The sequence below is a fragment of the Euprymna scolopes genome, chromosome 11, assembly GCF_053919585.1.
Source record: "Euprymna scolopes isolate OS-2025 chromosome 11, ASM5391958v1, whole genome shotgun sequence".
NCBI classification, from domain to species: Eukaryota; Metazoa; Mollusca; class Cephalopoda; order Sepiida; family Sepiolidae; genus Euprymna; species Euprymna scolopes.
Genome location: NC_136492.1, coordinates 144,645,035 through 144,672,927, shown reverse-complemented (window position 1 = coordinate 144,672,927; position 27,893 = coordinate 144,645,035). Strand labels below are relative to the sequence as shown.

Here is a 27,893-nt window from a genome sequence, read left to right as displayed (position 1 = left end):
CACACACACACACACACACACACACACACACAAAATGCATTAGAAAATGATGGAGAGTGGAGAATTAAAAAGAAAGAAACCAAATAAAAACAGGTCAATAAGATACTTTTATCCTAACCTTCAGGCTAGGAAAAATAATCTTAGGTTGTTAAAAGAAGCGTGTTCGTTTAGTAAAGTGTTTTACAAAATCAATTTGATTACCTGACTAGAGAGAGAGAGAGAGAGAGAGAGAGAGAGGAGAAAGTCAGAGTCGTAGGTCGACGAGAGTTATGCCCCTTGGTTTGGTCCTCAACAAACATGGACGACGGCAGCGTGGACGTTGCATCGTCGCTGGAGCTGGTCGTGTGTGACAAGAACCAATCGTACTGTCCTCACGACGACAAGGCCAGCCAACTGCAGTCGCTCTACATTGGTCAGTCCATCAATGTTTTCGTGTTGGTCAAATACTGCCGTGAACGGGATCCAAACTCTGATTTAGAGGCCTGGCGACTCCGCATAGGTCAGTTGGGAGTACACGGTTGCTTAACACCTGCCCCACGCCCCGAACAACAACAACAAGGTGATGAAGATGATGAAGATTCGTCCTTAAATTGCAAAGATGCGTCTTTCTCCGATGACAACTGGGATTTTGGACAGTGCAAAATATGCTTGAGTTTTACGGAAGGGTCCGATTCCAGAACGGTTTCCCTATTTCATTTGGTTTGTGCGATTATTATTATTATTTTTTTTTTTACCTTACTTAAAAAAAAAACCCAAACCTCTTCCTTATTCTGATTATTCGGACTAAATAATCTTATCCTGATGACGTTTCAGCCGATGTATTCTCCGACCTTCTTCAGATGCACATTTCCGGAATTTCGTGCAGGTTCTCAAGTTCATGTTCGGCGGACATTGTTCGCAGTACTTATGGATCGTACCGAATTAACGTCACTATTTAGAAACCTGTTCTTAACATGGGAAGGGTGCTTCTTTTTTTTTTTTTTTTTTTTTTTTTTAATTACTATTCTGTACTTTCACCTAACAGTTGAATAAATAAAAAGTACGGTAATAATTAAATTTAACTTGAAAATCCTATGGGTGAGGGAGAAAGAAAAAGAAAAACATGGTCCTTATTCTGTATAAACACCAGATGCGCAATTCGACAAGATATACCTAAAGAAGGCCGGAAGTTACATCGACCAAGACGCTGGGAGAATAACATGCCAAATTATTAATTCTCATTAGCAATGGCGAACTTTTTTGGTACTTCTGCAGTGCACTTGTACTTTTGCCACCGTGCTGAAATAATAACGTTATTATTTTGAAAGTCATTCTTAACATGGGGACGGGAGGGTGTTTTGTTACTATTCTGTGCTTCCACTTAACAATTTAATAAAAAAAAAATGATATCGTGAAGCTTGAATTTAACCGGGGGGGGGGGGGACTATTAAAAAATAGCATGTTGGCAAAAGTGCAGTGCAGAGGCACCAATTTTTTTAAAAGTTATTTTTCTTATTTCTCATCATGTCCTTGTCTTGTCCATTTTTTAAAAACTTTGTTTACAAAAAAAAAAAAAAAGTTGTCAAAAAGGGGAAGAAGCATGTCCCCTGTATTCGCAATCTTCAAGGTGTTTACATCTAAACAAAATGCAATTTCCCCTCAAATTACGGTGCTTGTGCAGTCATTGAACCGCGCTATTTCTAAATAGTATTTTCAAGTTTAATTAAAGTTTTACGATATCTTTTTTTTTTTTTTTTTTTTTTAGTAAATTGTAGGTGAAAGTACAGAATAGTTACAAAGCACCATCCTCTCTCCATGTTAAGAATGGCTCTCTAAATAATAAGGCTATTATTTCATCACGATCCAAATAAGTACATAATTACCAAAATTACTTTAAACTATAAATAATTTTCTATTCGATGAATTTTCGTAATTTTTGGATATATTACTATTTTCGACATGACAATTACATAAGTGCTGTTGTTTTTGCTTAAAACGACATATTAAAAAAAAAAATTGACTCTATCTATAAGCACCCCAAAAATACTAATTTGTGTTTAATTTTTTGCCAATGTCATCATTTCTTGTAACAATGTTTAATCCATTTTTTTTTTACATATCTGATGCAAATCGTGAATTCCTACAATATTGACCATGAAAAAAAAATAATAATAAAAAATAAATGAATAAAAAAATTAATTAAAAATAATTAATAAAAAAAAGTCCATTAGAAACGTTCGTTTAACCTTTATTTTGATTTTTGATTTTAAAGGTTATCTTTACCTGCCAAAATATTTACATTTTTTTAAATTGGAATTCAATATTATTGAAGCATGTGATTCGATTAAAATAGAAAATATAGAAATGATTGTTTTGTAAACTATAGAATGAAATTAAATGCGTAGTTTTTACCTGTTAAAATAACCTCAACACAAAATCACTAAATAAACAGGTGCGTTAAATGTTAAACTTATTGGCAATACGGCATATACACTAATTGTAATCATCCCTAAGTACCGGAAGTAGACGATTACAACCAATTTCGCGTCTCTTAATGAAAAAAGTTCCGAGATTGTTTCTTTTCCGTATCGACATAAATATAATTAATAAGATCGGTAGTGAACTGTTATATATATATTCTGTTTATTATACAAACATAATTGGTTACATATGTGCATACATGTTTCAGTGGAATCCCAATTCAAGGATAACACTTCATCAGGCCAAAAAAGAATTGGCCTGATGAAATGTTATCCTTGAATTGGGATTCCACTGAAACATGGTTGCACATATGTAACCAATTATGTTTGTATAATAAACAGACTGTATACCAGCTCTGTCCTGCATTGAGCACTTTTTAATAATCACACGGGTTTCATTGAATTTACATCTAGGAAATCAATCTATACAACCATTACATTTCAGAATGTGAGAGATGATATAATTATTTCTACAGTCAAACAACACCGTAGCTCACAAGAGCCATGACAGCCAACAAACCGGAAGTCGAAAACTCGAGTTTCGCCCTCATTTGAGCTCATCAGATGAACTTGGATTTGAAACCAGAATCTCTTGCATTTGAGATGAATACTCTGCCATTTAAACAACTGCTGCGGTTGCTCAAGTCAGGGTGAAACTTAGGTCTTGGACTTCCAGTTTGTTGACTATTATGGCTCTTGTGAACTGCGACGACGTTTAACTGCAGAAATCTATATATCTATAAAAGTGAAAATGTCCCTGTGTGTCTGTGTACATTTCCCTACCAAATAACTCTGTCAATTTTCGGTCTAGAGACTCGAGATTTGACATAAGAAGTATTGAGATTTGAGAAAAGTTTTTTAATTGGTTTTCGGCCAGAAATTTGGCTGTGAAGGAGTCAGAGTTCAATGATTTGACCTTTGAAAACTCTACCAAACTCCTCTGCCAAACAATTGAAATTTTACATGTAGGTTACTTGGACATGGATCAAACTTAATAATCTGATTTGAGCCCCAAAAAATAAATGTTAAGGGGTCAAAGTTTAAAAAACTTTATAAATGATAAAAAATAATGATATGCTTAGTGCATTCCATTGATCCATAGCCCTTGAGCCCCTGGGGGGGGGCATAGGCCATCTACAACTTTGTAGATGCTTTTGTAGCAAGGAGTTCTTTTTTCGGGGTGAGGGTTCTGGCCCCACGCCCAATCTTCCCAGAAGGTACATACAGCGCCTAGTGTTCCCATCTGGTATTGGCCAGGCTCAACGTTGCTTAACTTCGGTGATCTGGCGAGAATCGGTGTGCCAACGTGATTGTGCCGTACTGCTTATTGCATTGATGCCCTCTTATTGAAAAGTTATGAAATTAAAAAGCTTATTCAAAAGTTATGAAACTAAAAAGCTACTAATATTTTCAATTCTAACTTTTATAGTTACACATGTGTCTGGATATATCGCACATATGATCGCAATTTTCATGCGTTGTGTTATCATGCATAACATAAGAGAGTGTCAGAATAAAGAGGAAAGGATAAAAGTGTAGAAACTGTTGTATTGACATACTCATACATTTATTCACAGATCAAAAAGGGGAATACAAAACATGTCATGTGGTACACAATATAAAACACAAAAGAAAACAACAAATTATTTTATTTATTTTTTATTACATTTTCACCCCAAACAAGGCACATTGCCACTTTGGTGTAGGGTGCTACTATCAGGGGCAGCAACTACTGGGGCACTATGTTGGAATTTGGGCAGCAAGATGTTGGTTCACGTTACACTTGAACTTCTGCATGTCAGTACAGTTAGGGAAGCAGGGACCTGGAATGGAATTCCAGAGTCTAGCGGTTCTGGGGAATAAACTACTGGAGTAGAAAGATCTTCTACATCTAGGGATCTCTACTGTGTGGGGGTAGGATTTAGCTGCCTGTCGGGTTTGTCGAGGGTGTCTACGTCGTGGGGGCACAAGTGTCTGCAGTTCGTCAAAGCATTCACTATTAAAATACTTGTAGAACAGGCAGAGGAATGCAACGTTTCGTCGATGGGACAGAGGCTGAAGCTTAGATGCCAGTTCAGGGCCTATCAGATTGGCAACTCTCTTTTGAACCTTGTCTAGGAGCGAGAGACTAGCAGCAGATGCACCAGCTCAAATGTGACAACAATACTCCATACATGGGTGAATGGTGGCCTTATAGAGGTACAGGATACTTTCAGGTGTCAGTAGTTTTCTAGCACGGTAGAGAGAGCCTGCCTTTTTCGCAGCAGCCCTGGAAATGTTTTCAATATAATTGTTCCAACTCATGTTTCCTGTGAACGTTAGGCCAAGCAGTTTGAAAGATGTATTCTCAGACAGAGAGTCACTGGCCATTGCTATTGGTGGCAGAGAAGGTTTCTTGTAATTATTGAAGGAAACCAGTTTAGTCTTGGCAGCATTAAATGTGACCATCCATTTATGTCCCCATTCCACTACAGATTGGAGGTCATCCTCTAGTGTTTTTGCCATTTCTTTAGTTATGTGTTCATTTGTTTTCCTGTCATGCCTGTTATAAAGTGTGGTGTCATCAGCATATATACCCATCTCAGAGGCAGTTTTGTCGGGGAGGTCATTAATAAATATATATATACGTAAGTCGCTTAATATTCTACTTCATCAAGCAGTTATAATATTACTAACCTAAATAAGTACCTGTATGAAGGTATATTTGAACCAAACGAGTAATAGATTGTTTTGGGTGAACCTCGTAATAATGTATGCATATGGGTATTTTTGGGTGTATGCATGTATGGATATATGATCTTTATATACCTGGGTAGGAAAATTAATTTAAAAAAAAAAGAAAAAAAAAGAGGATAAATGAATAAATAGATGAAAGAAAGTAAGGAATGAAAGAAAAGGGGATAAGGAAATTAGGGTGAATAAATAAAGATGAAGGTAAGTACTACAATATTTAAGCTTGTATACTCAGTTTGTATAACCTAAATACTCTGATTTCTGTCATGTCTTATTATATATTATTATTGTATCGTTATACATCTTATGTATATCTGCCTAACCATCGAAAGAGTGCTTGCTTAATATGAAGATAGGCCTATGAACTTCATGCTGAATTCAATATAAATTTTTACGTAGCAAAAAAAACCTACAACTTAGGAAAATGTAACAAGCGGGTGGGGCCATGAAGTATAACTGCGTGTGGAGTTTGATAGAAAAAGGGAATTTATGTAGTAAATGTATTCATGTCTGTTTCTACTTTAGATGTATCATTTGGTGGCAGGGTACATGTATATGTATATATGTCTATATTTGTGTGAGTATGTATGTATAAGTGTATTTTATGTATGCATGTATGTTTGTATATGTATATATATGTGTATCTATATATCTGTGTGTATGTTTGTATATGGATGTATTTGTATGTGTGTATGTATATATATGTATGTATATGCATATATATTTCTGAACTATTAGAATAGGCTGTCTCGTATATGATTGTTGTAACAATATAGATTACAAGAATCTATGGATGTCCGAAGGTTGTTTATATGTATGTTATATATATATGTATGTGTATATATGTATGTTATATATATATGTATGTGTGTATGTGTATATATATATATATGTGTATATATATGTGTGTGTGTGTGTGTATATATATGTGTGTGTGTGTATATATATGTATGTGTGTGTGTATGTATATATATATATATACACCCGTCTGGTGTGGTCAGGTCATGTCATATGCTACTGGTACCATGTAACCCAGTACTACCTGCCTCATGGTCGGGTCACCGGCGACTAAACTGGTTCCCCCACCAGACTTGTTTGGTGAGGAGGGCGGCTAGTCTCCCTGAAGGATTAAAAACAAGACCTTCCAAAGGGCGAATGAACTCTTTTTCTGGGTCAACGGCTAACTAGCACCGTGTATATTTGTGTGTGTGTATACGTGTATTGGGGTAGAGAGGGCTCCCGTAAGCCGTGGTGAAGGCAACCTTTCTAGGAGAAGCAAATCTCTGATTTAAAAAACCATAAAGCAGAAGACCAGTACCCGCATTAAGCTGGTCTGCAGTTTAATTTGTTGCTGGCTATCTTGCTCTTGCTTGTTGCTGGATCTCAACATTTTGAACCGAGAGAGAGACTTAGCTGTCGTACAAAGCTAAGACTCTGTAACATCATCTTTGTATAGATACTCCCTCAGGCATTTGGGCTCATGGACTTTAAGTGTCTGAGGGAGTGGCACTCGTCTGACAAGACGTTGCAATCATCATCATCATCACACCCGTCTGGAGTGTAGTAGCATACTATTTCATATATGAAGGGGTTACCACGCTACTGAAGTAAAGAAAAATGCCATTATTTGTCTATGTATGTCTGTATGTGTGTATGTATATATGCGCGGGTGTAGCAAAGTGTAGGCGTTTATAGGTATATTGATATATTAATATGTATATGTACATGTGGGGTTTAGATAACTTTCGTGTTTTATGTTTATTCATATTTTGTTTGTTTATTTGGTTTTTATTTTTATTTGTATTTATTTTTATTTATTTTTTAACTTCAAAGGTCATCTTATAGGCCAAAATGATTTTTTAACTTTAAAGGTCATCTTATAGGCCAAAATGATTTTTTAACTTTAAAGGTCATCTTATAGGCCAAAATATACAGTCATTTACAGACAAGGCCTACTAGGATTATGGAAAGCATTTGCTGGAATAGTTGTCAGGCCTTGTAAAAACTATGCTCCAATAACGAGTGATGGATGGAACGTCTGAGCTCCAATCTATGGTTCCCCCTTGCCACACTTTCACAAAAACACTCGACTAGTACAACCATATATTATTTAATTGGAATTCAATATTGAGATGAGTATTATTTATCAATTTTTATTTATTTATTTATTTATTTTTTTTTTTATTTATTTTTTTTTTTACACAGTGATCACCACTTATCAAGGCCCGGAAGCCACTCAGGGATAAGAGTTATTGCAAATACATTAAGTTAGTGAGGAGATTTGCTGAAGTGTTTACTTAAGGGGGCGGTTCATTAGGAATTTGTTAACATTGGACTTGAAGACATCCAAATTGTAGTCCGGGGTGAAGCAGGCAGACGGAACAGAGTTCCACAGGCGTGCAGTTCTAAGAAAGAAGCTTTGTTCATGGAATCCGCGTTTTGATTTAGGCACAGATATAGAGTGGGGGAAACTTTTCACAGTGGATTCAGCTAGACGGGTGTTTCTCGTGAAAGATTGGCGAGGGGGGACCAGAGATTGGAGTTCAGACGAGCATCTGCCATGGAAATAATGATAAAACAAGGACAGGCTCGCAACGTCTCTTCTGTGGGAGAGAGGTTGCAGGGTAGAGAAAAGGGCATCCCCCACTAAGCCACGAAGTCTATTTTGTACTCTGTCAAGGCAGGATAGGCTGTTTTTAGCAGCTCCTGCCCAGATATGGCAACAGTATTCCATCCTTGGACGTACTTGGCTTTTATATAGATAGAGAATTGCATCAGTAGTGAGATATCTTCTGGAGCGGTAGAAGGATCCCACCATCTTTCCAGCGACCTTGGCAACAGACTTGATGTACGTGTTCCATTTCAGATCAGGAGTAAAGGTCAAACCCAGAAGCTTGTCAAAACACGGAGCCTCACCCAGACGAGAGCCATCCATCACAATTGATGCCAGATGGGGATCAGAACGTTGATGATGTAAGGATAGGAGTTTGGTTTTGGATGCATTAAAGGTAACCAGCCACATCTTCCCCCACTGAACCACGCGCTCGAGATCAGAGGAGAGAGAATCAGAGAGAACTTTGTCATTTTCAGCTTTTGATGTGTTGCCGTAGATGGTTGTGTCATCAGCATAGATGTCAACGAATGATTTAAGTATGTGTTTAGGGAGGTCATTGATGTAGATCAGGAAGAGAGTTGGGCCCAGGATTGACCCCTGGGGGACTCCAGCATTTATATTGCAGGCCTCCGATTTTTGTCCATCGACCACTACTCTTATGAGCCTATCGGAGAGAAATGATTTAATGATTGAGAAAACATTTCCCGTTATACCGTAGCTGGAAATCTTGTGCCATACCTTGTCAAAGGCCTTTGATATGTCAAGAACAATTGCCCTAGAGAGAAAGCCTTTGTCAAGGGATTCACTTATCCTGTGGGATATAACTGTCAGCACATCTGCGGTAGATCTTGCAGAGCGGAAACCATATTGTGTCACTAAGAAGGTTATTCCTGCTGAGGTGGTTGACTATTTCTCTATTTAATATGGATTCCTAAAACTTACTCATAACACACAGGAGACTTATAGGTCTGTATTGAGAGGGAGATGACTTATCACCTGAATTCTTAAATATAGGGCAAATTGAAGAGGTCTTCCAGGGAGTCGGAAAGCACTTCTCCTTAAGGCAGTGCTTAAATAGTTTTGTAAGTATGGGAGCAAGTTCTGTTTGAAGCTTTTTTAACACTATAATTGGGATGCCATCAGGGCCAGTTGCTTTACTGGAATCTAGGTTCTTTATTAGCTTGGCGACCTCATGCACGGATATTTGTATGCTACCCAGCTTGTTCTGTGTTATAGGAGGAAATATGGGGAGTTGATGGCCTTCGTCGCATAGGGTAGAATTAGCTGCAAAGTTCTTTGCAAATAGTTTGGCCTTGTCTGACGCTGACGAGATGACCTCTGGTCCATTGATAATGGTTGGTATAGAACGCACACTTCTGTTCAGGATCCTATTTGTTATTTGCCAAAACTGGTGGGATCCAAGCCGCTGATCAGCTACCTTGGATTTAACAGACTGGGCATATAGCTCTCTTGCATTTTTTATTACTCTTTTACAGTGGTTGCTGGCAGACCTGAAAGCAGCTTTAGTTTCAGTGCATCTATTACGTTGGTAGCTATGGAAAAAGTGATTTCTGTGCGCAATAGCAGCAGCACATTCTGGGGAGAACCATGGCTGGCTGCTAGGTTTTTGTTGGAATTTTTTTGATGGTATGAATTGGTCTATGCCTACAATTAACCATTCGGTCAGATCTGATACTATAGAGGACACATCCTTTTTAAACATGGAGTGCAGAGGTAAATCAGATATGAATGTACAGAAGCTATCCCAGTCAGCCATAGAGTATCGGTATACAGTACGGTGGAGGGGTACGTCTGGGGGCTTCTTACATTTCGTTTTTATCTTAACTGATACGACGGAGTGCTCGGAGGATCCTAGAGGAGAATGAACGGATCATGAACATAGCTCAGGGGAAGTTGATAGAAAAAGGTCTAAGAGGCTTGCATATTGACCGGGTGTATTGGGGACATGGGTGGGTTCGCGAACAATCTGAGTGAGGTCATAAGCAATGGCAAAATCATGACAAAACCTTCCCTCATCGTCTGTCTTATTTGAATGGGTCAGCCATTCCACGTTATGGACGTTGAAATCACCACATATGTGGATGTTAGCCGAGGGATGTGAAGACAGTATGTGGTCAATTTTCTCAGATATGCTCTTAAAGATAGTAACTCCGCTGTTGTGGGGCCTATAGAGGGCAAATATAAATGCAGTGGTGTTAGCAAGTGCAACCCTGAAGCACATATAGGGTAAATTAGGATCTTCTCTAGAGATATCCCTGCCACACGGGAAGCCATCCTTAATGTAGGCACATATTCCATGCCCATGGCGATCTTGGGGGTCAGATTTAGCTGTTAAATTTGAGTATCCGTTAATTATGAACTCGTCTAGGGTAGTGGTCGGTCCTATTCCAGTTTCACTTAGAAATAATATGTCCGGTTTCGTCTCCTGTAATTGGGTTTCAACCTCTGGAAGATTGGAACGTAGACCCCTGATGTTGGAGAAGGAGACCTGGTAGTAGGGGTCTACGTTGAAAGATGGGGTTCTAGGTTTAAACCTATTTATTTATTTATTGCGGACTTGTTTCATGACGTTTTGGCCAACTATTCCTCTGGCATTCGTCAGGTGGTAACCGCGACGGATAGGAACTCTAAATCTCCTAACTACCTCCTCAGCAATTACTGCCTTCCATAGTTGTTGTCGTCTCACCACGTTTTGGCCAAGTAAGCCTCTGGTCAGTTTTGAGTAGGATTAAAACTGCTATCTTCAGGCAATTCTCACCTGGAACCGTAGAGATTCAACGTCTCTATCAACTATGCCACTGAAGGGCGATCAGGGTTGAAAACATGGTGAGACAACAACAACTATGGAAGGCAGTAATTGCACTGGATGCAGTCAGGAGATTCAGAGTTCCTGTCCCGTCGCGGTTACCACTTGACAAATAGCAGAGGAATAGTTGGCCGAAATGTTGTGAAACAAGTCTGCAATATCTTCCCTCCCTCTCTATTTGTAGCAAAATCTAAAAACAGCCGATTACAATATGGTAGCCTTCAAGTCCAATATAAACAAGTTCTTGTTGAGCCGTCCCCTTAAATAATCTAAATTCTATTCACTCTACACCATTGATTACTAAACTACCTCCATACATTTGTTAACCCTTATCCTTGAGTGGCCTTTGGGATTTGATAAGTGGTGACTCCCTTGTAAAAAAACAAAAAACAAAAAAAAAACGTCCATACACTTTTAATTACACACTAGAAAAAGCACTCATTCTAAATTCCATCTGCGAGTGGAATAAGATTGCAACCTCTCACATTAGAAGATTGCAGTCGCTAACGTTAGCTGAGCATAAATCCAAGGGAAGTAACTCTAATAATTCTGGACTAATAAAACCAGAGAAAAACGATATTTGTACATGTCCCCATCATATAAAAGAACCCCAAAATGACTAACCATTTATAAGAGCTGCTTTATGTTTCAAAATGTAAATTACTTTGAATAAGTTAATTTCTATTACTAATAAACTAGAGTTAAGTAGTAAGTTATGAAAATATTAGGTTGGTGCAAAAAACAATATCGTTTTCTCACATATGTATTTTTTTTTTTTTTTTTACATGGAAGTCACCATTTATCAAGGCCCGGAAGCCACTCGGAGATAAGGGTTATTGCGTGTACAGTAATCAATGCGATAGTATCGTAGTAATCGTTAGTATTGGAGATTTGAAAAAGTGTCTTACTTAAGGGGGTGGTTCATCAGGAATTTGTTTATGTTGGACTTGACAACATACAAGTTGTAGTCAAGTGGGAAACAGGCAGACAGAAGAGAATTCCACAGGCGTGCAGTTCTAAGAAAGAAGCTTTGTTCATGGAATCTACGTTTTGGTTTTGGCACAGATAAAGAGTAGGGAAAATGTTACTTTTATATATGATTTCTGAATTAATTCATTGATATATATAGCCATGTTATATATCTTTTTGAAGCGCATTTTTCGTTCTATCGCATCATGTTATTCGTTATTGTTCTCAATCTCTTCATTTTTTTTGCAGGATTTTCGACAGTATAAACAAAATTCAAATCTGCACAATTTTCTTGTTCCAGTTCAAACTAGGCTGAAAATCTGCCGAGACAGCTCGTGATATCAGTGATGCGTTTGGCCCAAGAACCACTAATGAACATGTGGCACAATGGCAGTTCAAGAAATTTCAAGAGCCTCAAGATGAAGACAGTTGCAACCGGCCAACTGTGGTTGATAACAAACATTTGAAAGCCTTAAATGAAGCTGATCCTCATAAAACCACACAAGAAGTTGTTGTTGAACTCGAGGTCGACTACTCAACAGTCGTTTGCTAATTAAAGCAAATACGGAAATCAAAAAAGTTGGATAAATGGATGCCACATAAATTAAACAATAATAAAAAAAAATGTTGTTTTAAGGTGTCTTCTATGCTCATGCGCAACAATAACGACCCATTTCTTGAACGGATTATGATGTGTGATGAGAAGTGGATCCTCTATGACAACCAACAACGTTCGGCACAATGGTTGGATAGTGGAGAAATTCCAAACAATTACAACAAAGAAGTACTGCCAACAAATGGACGAAATGCATCAGAAGCTCCAATGTATGTGCCCGAGATTGGTCAATATGAAGGGACCAATTCTCCTCCATGACAACGCTCGCCCGCATGTTGACCCTGCAGAAGCTGAATGAATTGATATATATGGAAACAATTTTGTGTTCACTGTAAACTTTTTATGCAAATATTATGCAAGTATAATTCAAGTAGAATACCTTCATGAATATAATTACACGTAATAGTTAACTAGGGATGATCATCCCATAAGAAAACCGAGGCAACTAATAGGGAATTAATTAAAATGAATGTTTAAAAGAATATGCAAATTAGCTAGATCTTTTGCTAGTGAATGCAATTCCACAGCCTGTATATAAGAAAATTGTATTTTCTTTTTAAACAAATAGAAAAGAGGGTTTTAATATGAATATCAATACACACAAAAGAAAAATGAATTTATAGGAGGATATATAGATATATAGCTATGTATATTTTATTTTTTGTGGGCTACAAAATTTAAATATTACAATCATGAAGGGAAGATTTATTACTCATGATTAAAAGTAAAGCATGTCTCCTCCTTTAAAAACGTTTTACGTATTTTACTTGTAATCATGAATAATATGTGTGTGTGTGTGTATGTATGTATGTATATATATATATACAAATATAAAAACTGTGTTTATCACTTTATTGCAGATTAGTAAAGTATCAATATTTCACTAAATATACGTCACAACAAAATGAAAATTATATCATCAAACGATTGCTTTAAGGTTAGTTATTTCCCAAAATTTTATTCAAATTCATGTGATATTAACAAAGTTATAACATTTTATTCTTTATCGTGGAATTTCTACTGTCCATCACTTTTATTGCAGGTCTCTTAAAATGTTGTTTTAGAGCAAAAATACAATGTCTTATCACGTGAACTTTATTTTTTATTATATTTTTCTGTCAAACAATAATGAGAAAGCACATCCTAGGTGTAAGCCTCATATAAATTAATTATTTATCGACATATCCACCATTTTTAAATAACTTAAAACAACCAGGGAAGTCAATTGTTTGATCTCAAAAAGGAGTTATGGCTCTAGCAATATCAACTATGTTCTCCACAAGGCATCCTTTGAACTAAATTGCTCCCCTCCCTCATAAACTTCTCTTTTTAATATTGACCAGAAATATTCAATGGGGTTAAGGTCTAAAGATCATGAGAGTTTTTCAAAAGAAGATTAAGGGAAGGCTGCAGTCGCGCTAGCAGAATGGGATGGTATATTGTCATGCATAAAACTCATCTGAAAGCAACGTGACAATGGTAGGTCATCTAGCCATGGTGACAAATGTTTATCCAAAAAGGCTGAGTACGCATTGTTGGTAAGTTTTACACTCTCGGAATGGTTCAACCGACTTATCCTTAATGATACCCGCCCAAAACATGATGCCTTCACTTCTTTTTTGGCGATGAACTCTGTAAGAGGTTGGAGTTCTGTTTGAGTTCCAAACTTTGGCCCATCCATCTGAACCATTAAGAGTAGCACGAATCTCACCATTTTCATGTAATTCTGTGCCCAAGCCTTTCGTTTCTCCCTATGTTGTTTGTCCATTGAGACTTTGAAGTAGTTTTAATGTTCCTTGCCATCTCATTCAACACATTATATCGGGCTTGTTTGGATCTTGGAGCGATTCCAGCTCTTGCAAAAATAGAAGCACTGGTGCTGTTTGGGTTTCGGTTGACTTCCCTATGAATTTTCTGAATATCATGATGTGAAAGGTTTTTCCTGAATGAACAATCCTTCTGCGAGTCCAGCAACAATCCTTTTCTTTTTGATAATCGTTAATCACCCCTTTTTTGACATTTTAAAAGACCTGCAATAAAGCGATGGACAGCATAAATTACTTGATAACAAATAAAATGTCATATGAATATTGCATGGATTTGAATAAAATTCTGGGAAATAACTAACCTTGAAACAGTCATTTGATGATGTATATTTACTGAAATATTGATATTTTACTAATCTGCAATAAAGCGATCGACACAGTTTATATATATAATGTCATTCAGCATATATATATGTATATGTCATTCAGCATATATATATAATGTCATTCAGCATATATATATATATATATATATGTCATTCAGCATTTGGAGGTTAGAATTTTTCAACATGTCCTCCTCTTCGATACGTAGGCACAAAAAATGGCCAACATCTGGGCTTGTACAGGCTCATAAGTTGGCCATCGATGAACATTTATTGCAGTGCCAGATCTGCAGTGGAGGATACATGGATGAAACTTTCTCCATTTTACACAGAGTATGCTCAAAAGTTCACTTAAAAATTCTCAAGGCAGTATCTGTTAATTTGCACCAACCATCTCTGTGTGAACAAAAGGAGCATACTCATAATTTGGAACTCATGGGTGTTCAATAAGAGTGTTTCCTCCCCCCACTACTAATTTTTTTTCTACCATTGCTAGTAATTTATGGTCTTTTGACCACGTTTTTAAACAATGTTTCCACTCTGTTGCTAACATTCATTTTGAAAAGTGTCGGCCAAAAGATGTGTTGATAGGGTTTTTTTTCTACCCCTTACCTTATTTACCTTTTTTTTGTCTCATTTATTTTTAAACATTGAATTAGAGCTAAGAAGAAAAGAAAAAATATTTTAGAAGTGTATTTTAGTTGTCGAATTTTTCTTCTGTAATAAGTATATTTGCTGATGATATCGCGCTCTATAACAGGCACGAAAGGAAAACATGAACACATATCTCAGGAAATGGCAGAAACATTAGAGGAAGACCTCCAATCTGTAGTGGAATGGGGACATAAATAGGTGGTCACATTCAATGCTGCAAGATTAAGCTTCTTTCCTTCAGTAATTATAAGAAATCTTTTCAACCAAAAATAGCAATGGCTTAAGATACATTACCTGAAAGTACTTCTTTTAAACTCTTTGGCTCAATGTTCATGGGAAACATGAGTTGGAACAGATACATTGAGAACATTGTCAAGGTCGCTGCGGAGAAGGTTCTCTCTACTAGAAAAGCTACTTATGCCTGAAAGTATCCTGTACCTCTATAAGGCCACCATTCGCCCATGTATGGAGTACTGTTGTCACATTTGGACTGGTGCATCTGCTACTAGTCTCTCACTCCTGGATAGGGTTCAAGAGAGAGTTGCCAACCTAATAGGTCCTGAACTGTCACCTAAGCTTTAACCTCTGTCCCATCGACGAAATGTTACATCCCTCTGCCTGTTCTACAAGTATGTTAATGGTGAATGCTCTGACGAACTACAAGCACTTGTACCCCTTCGATGTAAATATTCCCGACAAATCCCGCCCTTGCACAGTAGAGATCCCTAGATGTAAGAAAGCCTTCTACTTCAATAGTTTCTTCCCCAGCACTGCTAGACTTTGGAACTCCCTTCCGGGAGTCTGCTTTTCCAACTATACTGACATGCAGAAATTCAAGTGTAATGTGAACAGACATCTTGCTGCTCAACTCCCTACATAGTATCCCTGCAACTTATGTTCCTGATAGTAACCCCTGCATCAAAGTGGCACTGTGACTTGTTTGGGATGATAATGGAATAAAAAAACTGCTTGAACTATTAAAAACCCCTCAACAATTAATAATGGCACTGCGTCCAGTGTTATTCAGATGTTTTATAAAATCTTTTTAAATATATATATATATATATATATATATATATATATATATATATATATATATATATATATAACTACAGACACTAGTGTTTGATGCTTGCACAATCATCAGTGTAGGAAGTGATAATTACTGCCAGTTGGGAAATTTGAATTCTGTCACAAAGTCACCCTTGACTTCGTAGACTGGTATTTCACCTTCCAGCTACCAAAAATTACACAGGAATTGAGAGAAATTAAGTACCTGTAAATGCCAAATCAACAGGCATAAACAGTCAGAGAGTATTCAATGACAATAAGTCAGAATATTGCATTTTGTGCTTAGGTTGACTGCCTTTTCTTAATTCTGTAAAAAACAATGAAAATAATAAAAATAATTTCTATCTTATAAACATCTTGTTTCAAATTAAAAAAAACTCATTAGTCTAGATTTTAAAACTGGTCTACCTATTGATAGGTTTGAACTTACAACCTTGTGTCTTGTAACCCAACGTTGTTAACCTCTTGGCCATTTCTATAGGATATATATTCATCTAATTTATAAAACTCATGTTGTCTGTCTCCATATTTTCAAATTCTATCTCTTCCGAACCTAAAAGTCGGAGAGCGGCACTAGGGACCTCAAATGATTGGATTTTTTATGGACAGTTCTTTTATGGGTCTTTAGCCAGTTAAAATAGTTTTTAAGAGGTCAGAAAGCGGTCAAAATTGAAAAAAAATCGTTATACATTTTGTAAATTCATCTTAGTTAATTTTTAATCAGTTCATATGCGTGTCACGTTGGTACAGTGGTAACGTCACCAGCTTTGAATGTTACAGTTTTGCTTTCAGTTTCGATTCTAGCTGATGGCACCCAAATATTTTGGTTTTATTTTTGAAATCACAATTCTATAATGATATACACACAGTCTAGACAGATTAAAATATCGCATTTTTAATCGTATTTTATCCCTGAGCAAAGCCCCCCCCCCCCCCCCCGTATTTTAGAAATATAATTTTTGTTTTTGGATTGTTGTGTTAGCATTAGAAAATATGGAATTAAAATACTTAAAGATATAATCTTTTATACTTTTCAACAAAATTGAATGGACAAACAGACAAACCGATATCATGTTCGTTTTTAATATTTTTCTGCCGTTTTTTATTTCAGAAGCAAAAACCATACTTTGCTGAGGAGACTGTGTATATAATTCCTTTGAATCTCAGTCTAACGTCCGTGCCTGGAGACTGTAGCCATGTCCAGCTGTCAGTGGCTGTCTGGCTTTCGCAAACGCCAACACCAACAGAATGGATGACCCTCGAGAAAGACTTCTGCCTCAGCCCCACTTCCTCCGGGGGTTTACCCCCACCGCCGAAAACCGTTACGAAACAGTCGTGTAAGTACAACTCTTAAGAATCTTTCTTCTCATTGGTTGTGTAGAATTGTATCTAATCTTATTTGTTTTTGAAATGCGTTTTCGTTTTCATATTGCTTATGTAAGACAACCATTTTGCTATTACTGATATTGCTATTAATAAAAATACAAACTAAGCGTTTCTCAAACTGAGATGGAAAGAAAATATTTTATACCAAAAATCAGGTAAATTGATCAAATATGTTTATTTTCATAAAGAAAACCATTGAATTTGATTGTTTCCAATGCTCACCTCCACACTTCCTCATATTAAGAACGGCTTTCTAAAATCTAGCAAGGTTGAATTATTTGGAATTATCTCCCTTCTTCCTTCAGACTTTTTCAAAATAGCGTTGCAAGACAGTTGTTCTTTGTTTAGCCATAAAATTTGATTTTCTTATCTAAAAATAAAATTACTTGATCAATTTACGTAACTTTTGGAATATGATATCTTATTTCGGTCATGCATATGACTATGTGATATACAAATATCTGTATGTGATGTTGCCAAGTTAATCAAAAACCTTGATTCCAGTAAAGCAACCAGCCCTAAGGTATTCCAATAATAGTACTCAAAAAACTTCAACCAGACCTAGTGCTCATACTTACAAAATTGTTTAAACGTTGTCTTAAGGAAAATTGCTTCCCATCACCCTGGAAAATCTCATCAGTATGCCCTGTATTTAAGAATTCAGATGATCGCTCATTTCCTTCTCAGTACAGGCCAATAAGTCTCCTGTGCGTCATGAGTAAGTTGCTGGAATCTGTGTTAAATAGAGAAGTAATCAACCATCTCGGCAAAAATAACCTTCTTAGTGACACACAATATGGTTTCTGTTCTGCTAGATCTACAGCTGATGTGCTTACAGTTATATCTCATAGGATTAGCAAATCTCTCGACAGAGGAAACCTTTCTAGGGCAATTGCTCTTGACATATCTAAGGCCTTTGATAGGGTATGGCATAAAGGTTTACTTCACAAGATCTCCAGCTATGGTATAGCTGGAAATGTCTTCTCAATTATTAAATCATTTCTCTCTGATAGGCTCATAAGAGTAGTGGTTGATGGGCAAATATCAGAAGTATTAATACTGGAGTCCCTCAGGGGTCCATCCTGGGCTCAACTCTCTTTCTGATCTATATTAATGATCTTCCAAATCACATCCTTACATCATTCGTAGACATTTATGCTGATGACACTACCATCTATGGTAGCACATCTAAGACAGTAAACGACCAAGTTCTCTCTGATTCTCTCTCCTCTGATCTTGAGCATGTGGTACAATGGGGAAAGGAGTGGCTGGTTACTTTTAATGCATCTAAAACCAAACTTTTTATCTTTACATCATCAACGCTCTGATCCACATCTGGCATCAATTGAAATGAATAGCTCTCGTCTTGGGGAGGCCTCATGTTTTGACAAGCTTCTGGGCTTCTTTACTCCTGATCTTAAATGGAACACGTACATCAAATCTGTTGCCAAGGCCGCTGGAAAAATAGTGGGATTTTTCTGCTGCTCCAGTAGATATCTTACTGCTGATGCAATTCTCTATCTATATAAGAGCCAGGTACATCCAAGGATGGAGTACTATTGCCACATCTGGACAGGAGCTGCTAGAAAGGACTTGTCCTGCTTTAATAGAGTTCAAAATAGACTTCGTAGCCTCTTAGGAGATGTCCTTTTCTCTTCCCTGCAACCTCTATATTACAGAAGAGATGTTGTGAGTTTGTCTCTGCTTTATTGTTATTTTCATGGCAAGTGCTCGACTGAGCTTCAATCTATGGTCCCCCCTTGCCAAACTTTCACAAGAAACACCTGTCTAGCTGAAAACACTATCAATAATTCCCTCCACTCTTTATCTGTGCCTAAACCTAAATGTAGATTCCATGAACAAGGCTTCTTTCTTAGAAGTGTACGCCTGTTGAACTGTCTTCCATTTTCCTGCTTTCCAGCTGACTACATTATGGTTGTCTTCAAGCCCAACATAAACAAGTTCTTGATGAGCCGTTCATATAAGTTTACAAATTTACCAAATTTCCATTATTAACAATTACTATATTGTCCAATTGACTACTGTGCACTCTTAATCCTTATCCTCGAGTGATCTCTGGGCCTTGATAAGTAGTGATGCCTATGTAAAAAAATTTTTTTTAAATATGTACATCATGTAGATTTTTCTTTAATTTTGTGTTTTCATGGAAAAGAAATTATGACAAACACCAATAAAAATTCCTGAAAAATGTTTTTTTCATGGAAAAGAAATTATGACAAACACCAATAAAAATTCCTGAAAAATGTTTTTTCAGTTTTCGTTACAAATGTTGAATATTTTTCAGATTTTATCCATTGTTTCTTTTTTTTCTTTCAGTGGGTCGTATCTTATCAATCACTCAACCTCCGCAAGTAAAGTTCCATCTTACCGAAACTGTTGGCAGACAATTGGTATTAATTAAAGGTTAAGAATTTTTCTTTTATATTTTTTCTTTATTGCACGGCAATTCAACCATTTCATTTTTGTTTCATTGTTTTTTTTTTAAGTCGATTAAAATCCTCATTTTGCAAGCAATAATAAAAGAATATAAAAACAGTTTTTTTTTTTATTTATTCTCTTTCTTTACTATCTAAGATCATAGTGTTGAATCTGTTCACACTGTTGGAGTTGAGTGGATGAAAAAAGTGAAATTAGTGGCTAAGTTACAAAAAAGTGCAAGACCTTGCGGGTTTCATTCCATTTTTTTTCTGCACAAAGATGCGATTGCGCCTTATGAGATGAAGAAGCGATAGAAATAATGGCGTCCACCAAATGGCCTTTTTTTTTTTAACAAGGGAGTCATCACTTATCAAGGCTCAAAAGCTACTTGAGGATAAGGGTTGTTAATGAATGTAAAATGGTAGTTTAATAATTGTTAATGGTGTAGGTTGGGTAGAATTTGGATTATTTAAGGGAGCAAGTCAACAAGAACTTGTTTACATTGGACTTGAAGGCTACCATATTGTAATCAGCTGGAAAGCAGTCCAATGGAACAGTGTTCCACATGCAGGCAGTTCTAGGAAAGAAACTTTGTTCATGGAATCTGCATTAAGATTTAGGCACAGATAGAGGGTGGGGAAAATTGTTGATAGTGGTTGTAGCTAGTGGAGTGTTTTTTTGTGAAAGTTTGGCAAGGAAACAACCATAGATTGGAACTCAGAAGCATATGAGAAGTTAAAACAATTCAAGTGGACATAAGAGAATTCACTTTCAATTGTTTATAATTTTTTAATCAGTTTATGCCAATACCATCAAAAGATTGGCTCGCCAAGCAGGATACCTAGCGAGAGGGCTCAATCATATAGCCCAACTTTCTTTTATTATGGGATTTCGCAGATGACATATCTGTAGCATAAAAAAGTTACATTTTTGACAAGAAAGAATGTTGTAGTTGAGATTTGTCTGTTTTCATTGCGATGTTGTTGAAGAATCTTGTTAATTTCTTGACACGATTACAATTTCTTTACACGATTACAATTGTTTAGGATGAAAATTGTTAATTCTGTCCTCTAACACAAATTAACACACATGCATTGCATTGATTGTAACGTCTAATCTGGAGCTAAACAGGAAAATCATTATATTTGATTTAACATCCATTTTACATGTTAGAACCTGGTACCTCAACTGTTCTACATCTACTACTCCAAGAACTCTTATTTTTTAATGTGGCCATACCATTGGAGTCTCCTGTTCTGCACACCTCCCTATACTGTCCATAATTAATCTTCCTCTAAGGTCAGCAAAGCTAAATCTTTCATTTGAAACTCACATTACACACCCATCATATCATTCTCATAACAGTTTTCTGCATGCAACACATGTCCTCAAGCCTTCATTTCCTCATATCATCACATTGCATACACATTCACTGATAGATTCCTTCCTTGGTAATGCAGTGGTAATTCTCTGCTGGTTAGTAATGGCAGAAATTCCTTGATCTTATTTCTAATGTCTGTAATTTTCTGCTCAAACAATTTGCATATGCAACGGCACAGAAATGCATAACATTTCATCACAATAAAAATAAAGTTGGCTGTGAAGGAAGGGAAATTCTTTACCTTTTAGCAGAAAACTAAGACAGTTGTATCATTTTGGACAGACACAAATATTATTGCATAAAACATTCGTAGATTGACGCATTCAAATGCTTTTCTCAGTCTTGAACTTCTCCAATCAAAACAAATCCAAATATATTACAAGTAAAACATTAAAAACTAAACCAAGTCTAATGTAAACAAATTCTTCTCAAGCCGTCATCTTTAATAATCAAATCCTATCCAAGTTCCACCATTACTGATCATCACAATGTTGTCTCACCAGCTACTTAACGCTCATTAATCCTTATCCTTGAGTGACCTCTGGGCCTTGATAGTAAAAATAATGCAGGATTCTCTGAATTTCAAATTTTTTCCAAAAACCTATAGGCTTAAGATCCAAATTTTACACATTGCTTTATAAATAAAATCATGTAATGGATTTTGATTAAAATTAGAATAAGGATTCTAGGTATAAGTTTTAATTTGATGTGAAAGTGGTCAAGAATGTTCTGCTCAGTAAATTTCATTGTTAACTAATGGAATACTTATCTTGGGACGGGTATGCTGCTAATTTCAGCATAAAAATGAACAACAATCCACTGACATATACTAAGACGTATTTTTATTAAGAACCTTTGTTATCTTTTTTTAAAACAGTGATTGCCTGGAAAATATTTAGTGATACGCAACTAAGATAGCCATATTTAAAAAAGAAATTCTTTTTTATTGCATTTTCACCCTAAAAAAGGCACAGTGCGATTTTGATGTAGGGGAGATACTATGTAGGGAGTTGAGCAGCAAGATGTCTGCCCACATACAGTCAGGAAAGCAGGAACCTGAAAGGGAATTCCAAAATTTAACAGTCCTAGGGAAGAAACTATTAGAGTAGAAGGCTTTCTGGCATCTGGGGATCTCTCCTGTGTAGGGGTGGGATTTTGCTGCTTGTCGGGATATTTACGTCGAGGGGGGTACAAGGGCTTGTAGTTCATTGGAGCATCCGCCATTAAAATACTTATAGAATAGGCAAAGGGATGCAACATTCCATCAAGAGGATAGCGGTTGAAGCCTAGCTGACAGTGCGGGACCTATGAGGTTGGCAACTCTCTTTTGAACCCTGTCTAAGAGTGAAAGACTAGTAGCAGATGCACCAGCCCAAATACATGAACGAATGGTGGCCTTGTAGAGGTACAAGACACTCTCAAGCATTCTAGCATAATAGAGAGAGCTCACCTTCATTGCAGCAGCCTTGGCAATGCCCTCAATTTATCTGATTCAACTCCTGTCCCAGTGAACATTAAACCAAGGAGTTTGAACAAAGTACTTTCAGGTAATGTATCATTAGCCATGGCTATTAGAATGCTCTAATGAACTGCAAGCACTTGTGCCCCTACGACGTGAACACCCTCGACAGACCCGACAGGCTGCAAAATCCCACTCCCACACTGTAGAGATCCCTAGATGTAAAAGATCTTTCTACTCCAGTAGTTTCTTCCCCAGAACCGCTAGACTCTGGAATTCAATTCCAGGTCCCTGCTTCCCCAACTGTACTGACGTGCAGAAGTTCAAGTGCAATGTGAACAGACATCTTGCTGCCCAAATCCCTACATAGTGCCCCAGTAGTTGTTGCCCCTGATAGTAGCCCCCTACACCAAAGTGGCAATGTGCCTTATTTGGGGTGAAAATGTAATAAAAAATTTTTTTAAAAAGTGTTCATTCGTTTTCCTCTTGTAGCTGTCACAGAGCATGTTGTCATCAGCAAATATACCCATCTCAGAGACAATTTTATCAGGGAGGTCATTTATGAATATCAGGAATGATAAAGGTCCAAGGATCGACTCCTGAGGTACACTCGCATTTATATCATGTTTTGACGTACAACCATTGAAGACAACCTGGATTCTTCTCTTATTTAAAAATGATTTAATTATGTTAATTATTCGTCTAGTAATACCATGATGCTTTGTTTTTCTGAGATTGAATTTATTGAAACTCTGACATCTAGCAACTGACTTAATAAACATTTAAAAATGATTAATCCTTGCACCAACAACAACAATCCTGAGCACCTTTTTATCTCCTTGCGTCTTACACATGTTGACATGACTACAATGTTAGGAAATAGCACAGCTTTCAGAAACATTTTTTAGGATATGCTGCCTACAAACTGCATCCTCTGAAACCCTCATGCTTCCCAAAATTTACCAAAACTATGCCAGGTGTTCCCCTACACATATACGCATGTATAGTATGACTTCCGTCATTATCTAATGCATTATACATTAGCATGTAAATGCAATTTTAAAATGTCCTAATTTAACTTAAAATTATTTAACAAAACAAATCCTTTTTATTTTTTTATTTTTAGTCCATAATTCTACCGAAGAAGATCTCACCATTTCTAACTGCTGGGTTTTGCCAAGTTCTTGCCATTGGGCCACAAGAAGTCCCACAGAACCATCATGTGATCACTTAGGCAGAGATTGGTACATTTTTCTTTTTCTTTTTTTTTCGATTCTATCTAAAAAAAAAATGTGATTGACAATTTAAACATGACAATCATTAAATATTCAAATAAATTTCAGTCTAAGATTTGATTTCGTCCTTGCATATTTATGGATGGGTTGCCACGAATGCAGAGCTAGATACAAAAGCAGTTTTAATGTGGGAAGAATCCACTTCCCAAAAAGAGCACTCTTGATTCAGACAAAAATTGCCTCGGTATGTAAAGATTTCTCCTTCATTAACCAAAGACAGTAAAAGATGAAGGGCAGTATCAAAGGGGTGGGTGGGAGGTCTGTCACTTGAGTTAAAAATAAATTTTTATTATTAAACTTAACATTTTCAAAACTATACAGCTTTATGGAAATTTTGTGTGTTGATTTTGCAGTGATCCCTGAATGGGCATAAAATTTGGATTGGATTGACTTAAGAATATTGAAATTATTTAAAAAAAAAAAAATGCGATTTTCTGTCAAACTTTGAAATAGCATTGAACTCATCCTAAGAATTCATGACTTTTTTTTTACTTTTTCATTTATTGATCGCTTCCTCCCCTTTGAAGCAGTTGGTGAGTTCAGCAGACCATAATGTCTTTTTAGTTAGTCTGGGGAGTGAAATCTATAAACTCAGTCAATCACTGTTATGACATCCAGATATTTGTTCCATATCTAATATGTGATAGCTTGCATCTGGAGAAAGCTTAAAGACTGGCTACTAGAATGGTGCAGAGTGTATGGGATCTGGCCTAGAAAAGCTGATTTGAGAAACTTAATCTTTTCTTTTTTGAATATCGGTGATTACACAGTGATATCATTTTGGCCTACAATTTCCTCAATGGTCATTATGATATACGTCGGGACCTATTATTCACTGCTGCACTAGAAAAAGCTCTTTGTGAACACAAGAAATTATTTCATCACCAATTTCAATTGGATCAGAGGAGGGCCACTTTCTCAATCATGATGTGTGGACCTTGGAATACATTTACAAAAGAACTAATAAATACATCAACTATTCAAGGTGAATTTGGTGCTGGATTACTGTGTAATTTCTACCACCATTTCCATACATGACAATTGAAACATATTTTATTTTGGAATTGAATTTCGAGACACCGTCAATCAATGTGCTTCAAAATTGCTTTAATGTGTGAATTTTGTTTCTTCTCCATTTTTCATTTTTTCTGTTTATTTATTGTTTATTATATTTGTTTATTAATAATAATCAGAAAATTGAGATCACTTGAAATTCACAAAACGTATAAATAGAATTGTAGAATTTATTTTTTAATATATGAATTTAAAACAAATCCTCTGTCAATGTTAAAACTAAAATTTGATTCCTGTTTTAAGCTCAATACGTCGTCAAACGTTTTGCCCCAAGTATTTATACTCACAGACATCAAAATCCTTCAAGTCATTTGGAACATCAGTTTGGTAGGTTGGAAAAAAATGCCTTTTAGCAATTCTGCTGTTGACTGAGACCCGTTTCTGCACTTTTCATTTAGTGATTCCCACCAATGACTGCATGGTTATCCCCCCCTTTTTTATTATTTGTGTGAAGTTGGATTTGAAAGTAAAGGGATCAGTGATTTTTGCATATTTACCAATCGACTTTCTGTTTTGAAATTGTAAACAGTGTTACTTAATCTGAAACCCCAAACAAAATATAGGTCAACACATAAGACTATACAGAAACTGATTATTTTCATTGAAAAATGGTTATTTTCAGAATGTTTTTTTTTTAATAAATATGTTTATTTACAGAAAATATTACAGAAATTTGTAATACTGAAAGTAAAATATATAGCGGAAAGGGTTGCAATACATTAAATAAAGGAACAAAATATAGCAAAGTCTTCAAATTAAGGAACACCGTTTACTTCCGACCAATAAAACCAAAAGTTGCTTGGATTGGTAAATATGCTAGATTGCCAAAAGGTCTTTCACAAAATAGTTTTATTTTTAAATTCTCCTCAATCTGTTCAAGAGACAGAAAATGGAATTCTTTACTTTAGTGCAAATTTCAGACTAACTTCATCATTTCACATTAAATTTAAGTGAATTCCAAAATAATTTGGTTCAACATTATTTCAAAACAACTTATTGCATAAAACCCTTTTTTTTTTTTACTGCCAAAAACGTGTTTTCTTAACAATCTTGTGTGCCCAATTTAATAACTTTTCTCTATGGAAATCACTTCAGACAAAGCATGAATAAACTTGATATAAAGGAACTAAAAAAAAATATCACTTCAGAATCCAAAACCAGCCAAGATTAAGTGTGGAATGAATAGATTCTAAACCAGAAAACAGCAATTTTCTCTCTTTGTCAAAAATATTGCTGATAGAATGTGAGGACTAAAAACAAAATAAAGGAAGCGAAAGTAACAAAACAAAGTTGTTAAAAGTAAAGACTAGATCCACTTTTTACTCTAACTTAACTTTTTGTTAAACAACATTAAGTTATTGTAATTTAAATTGGGCATGTGAAATGGTTAGAAAACATTGTGTTACGGTGAATTTTTTAAATATAGCTAATCTAAACCAATGATATAAAACAAAAGGAATCAAGAGTTATTTCCCTTGTGATACATTATGAACAGACTTAGTTCCTTTCTGCCTTACAACATTTTTATTTTTTATTTTTTGATTTTTTATTACATTTTCGCCCCAAACAAGGCACATTGCCACTTTGGTGTAGGGGGCTACTATCAGGGAAAACATCTACTGGGGTACTATCTAGGGATTTGGGCAGCGAGATTTGGTACGTCTGCAAAAATCGAAATATTTAACTTCAAGTAAAGCCAATGGTATCTACTTAATTATGTTGCAGTAATGAACATATCCAAAAATTATGAACATCAATAAGTTAGAAAATTAAATATCAATAAAAACAGTTTTTGAAGACAATTAGCAAAAATTGAGTTTTGCTAAATTGACCTAAAATTTCAGAAAATAATTACCTCCCCTGTGGGGGGGTTCATATCAAGCATGGTCACAACTTAGTAATAAGGAAAACCACTATACCAGTATATATATAAAACTACATTATTTATTTAAAACAAAGCAAAGCAAAGTTCATACATTGGTGCAATAATTTGGTAGTCACGTAAGGACGTGTGATAGTGGCTTGTACGTGTTGATCTCTGTGGAAACGTGCACAAATAAAGGTTATAGTTCATATTTTACACGAGCAATACATAGCTTAATTATAACAGTCTTGGATTGTTCATATTGTATTAGCTCTATGTGTAAGCATCTTTAGGGTAACAATGTTTATACCAAAATTATGCAAACCTTACCTCACATGATGCTGCATGTTTATAGTGTGTGCACATTTTTACGTGTGCACTGCTTGGTGCCAAGCGAAAAAGAGTAAAAGAGAAGGGAAATGGAAGGCTATGTCAGAGGTCACAGGAAATGCATGCGTATCAAAGTTATGTGATGTTTGCACGTGCTCCACTCCATGCGTGTGTGTGCTACTGCACACAACTTGTTCTGTGTCTGTGTGTTTGATCTAGACAAAGCGAATTGGTAGGTATAAACGGCTCACTATACCCCTGTTATGAGTTGAACTCTCCAGTTTTTTTGTTTTTAAATTTTTTTTTGCAAAACTCAATTTTCACTGTCTTCGAAAACTATTTTCATTAATTAATTTTCTACCTTATCATAATTTTTTAATATGTTCATTACTGTGACATGGCAATTAAGTAAATACCATTGGTTTCACTTGAAATTCAATATTTCGATTTTTGAACACCCAACATTTATTTACATGGGCTAGTTGTTTTTTGTGTTTATCATATCATGTGTCTGTTTCAAATTAACATAGTGTTATTAATTAAATATAATGGTTTTATGTAGTTCTTTTCAAA

At 36.0% G+C, this 27,893-nt stretch overlaps 1 protein-coding gene across 2 annotated transcripts in view; it reads left to right on the top strand.

Annotated features, from left to right (window-relative positions):
- The first annotated feature begins 261 nt into the window (after positions 1-261).
- Positions 262-27,893, top strand: part of LOC145288098 (trafficking protein particle complex subunit 14-like) — a 125,060-nt gene continuing 97,428 nt past the window's right edge. For both annotated transcript variants that reach the window (XM_080136154.1, XM_080136155.1), the window contains exons 1-4: positions 262-699; positions 17,204-17,429; positions 19,816-19,902; positions 23,884-24,001. In XM_080136154.1, coding sequence (XP_079992280.1) covers positions 298-699; positions 17,204-17,429; positions 19,816-19,902; positions 23,884-24,001 — 833 coding nt within the window. In that variant the 5' untranslated portion in view covers positions 262-297. The remainder of the gene's footprint in view (positions 700-17,203; positions 17,430-19,815; positions 19,903-23,883; positions 24,002-27,893) is intronic.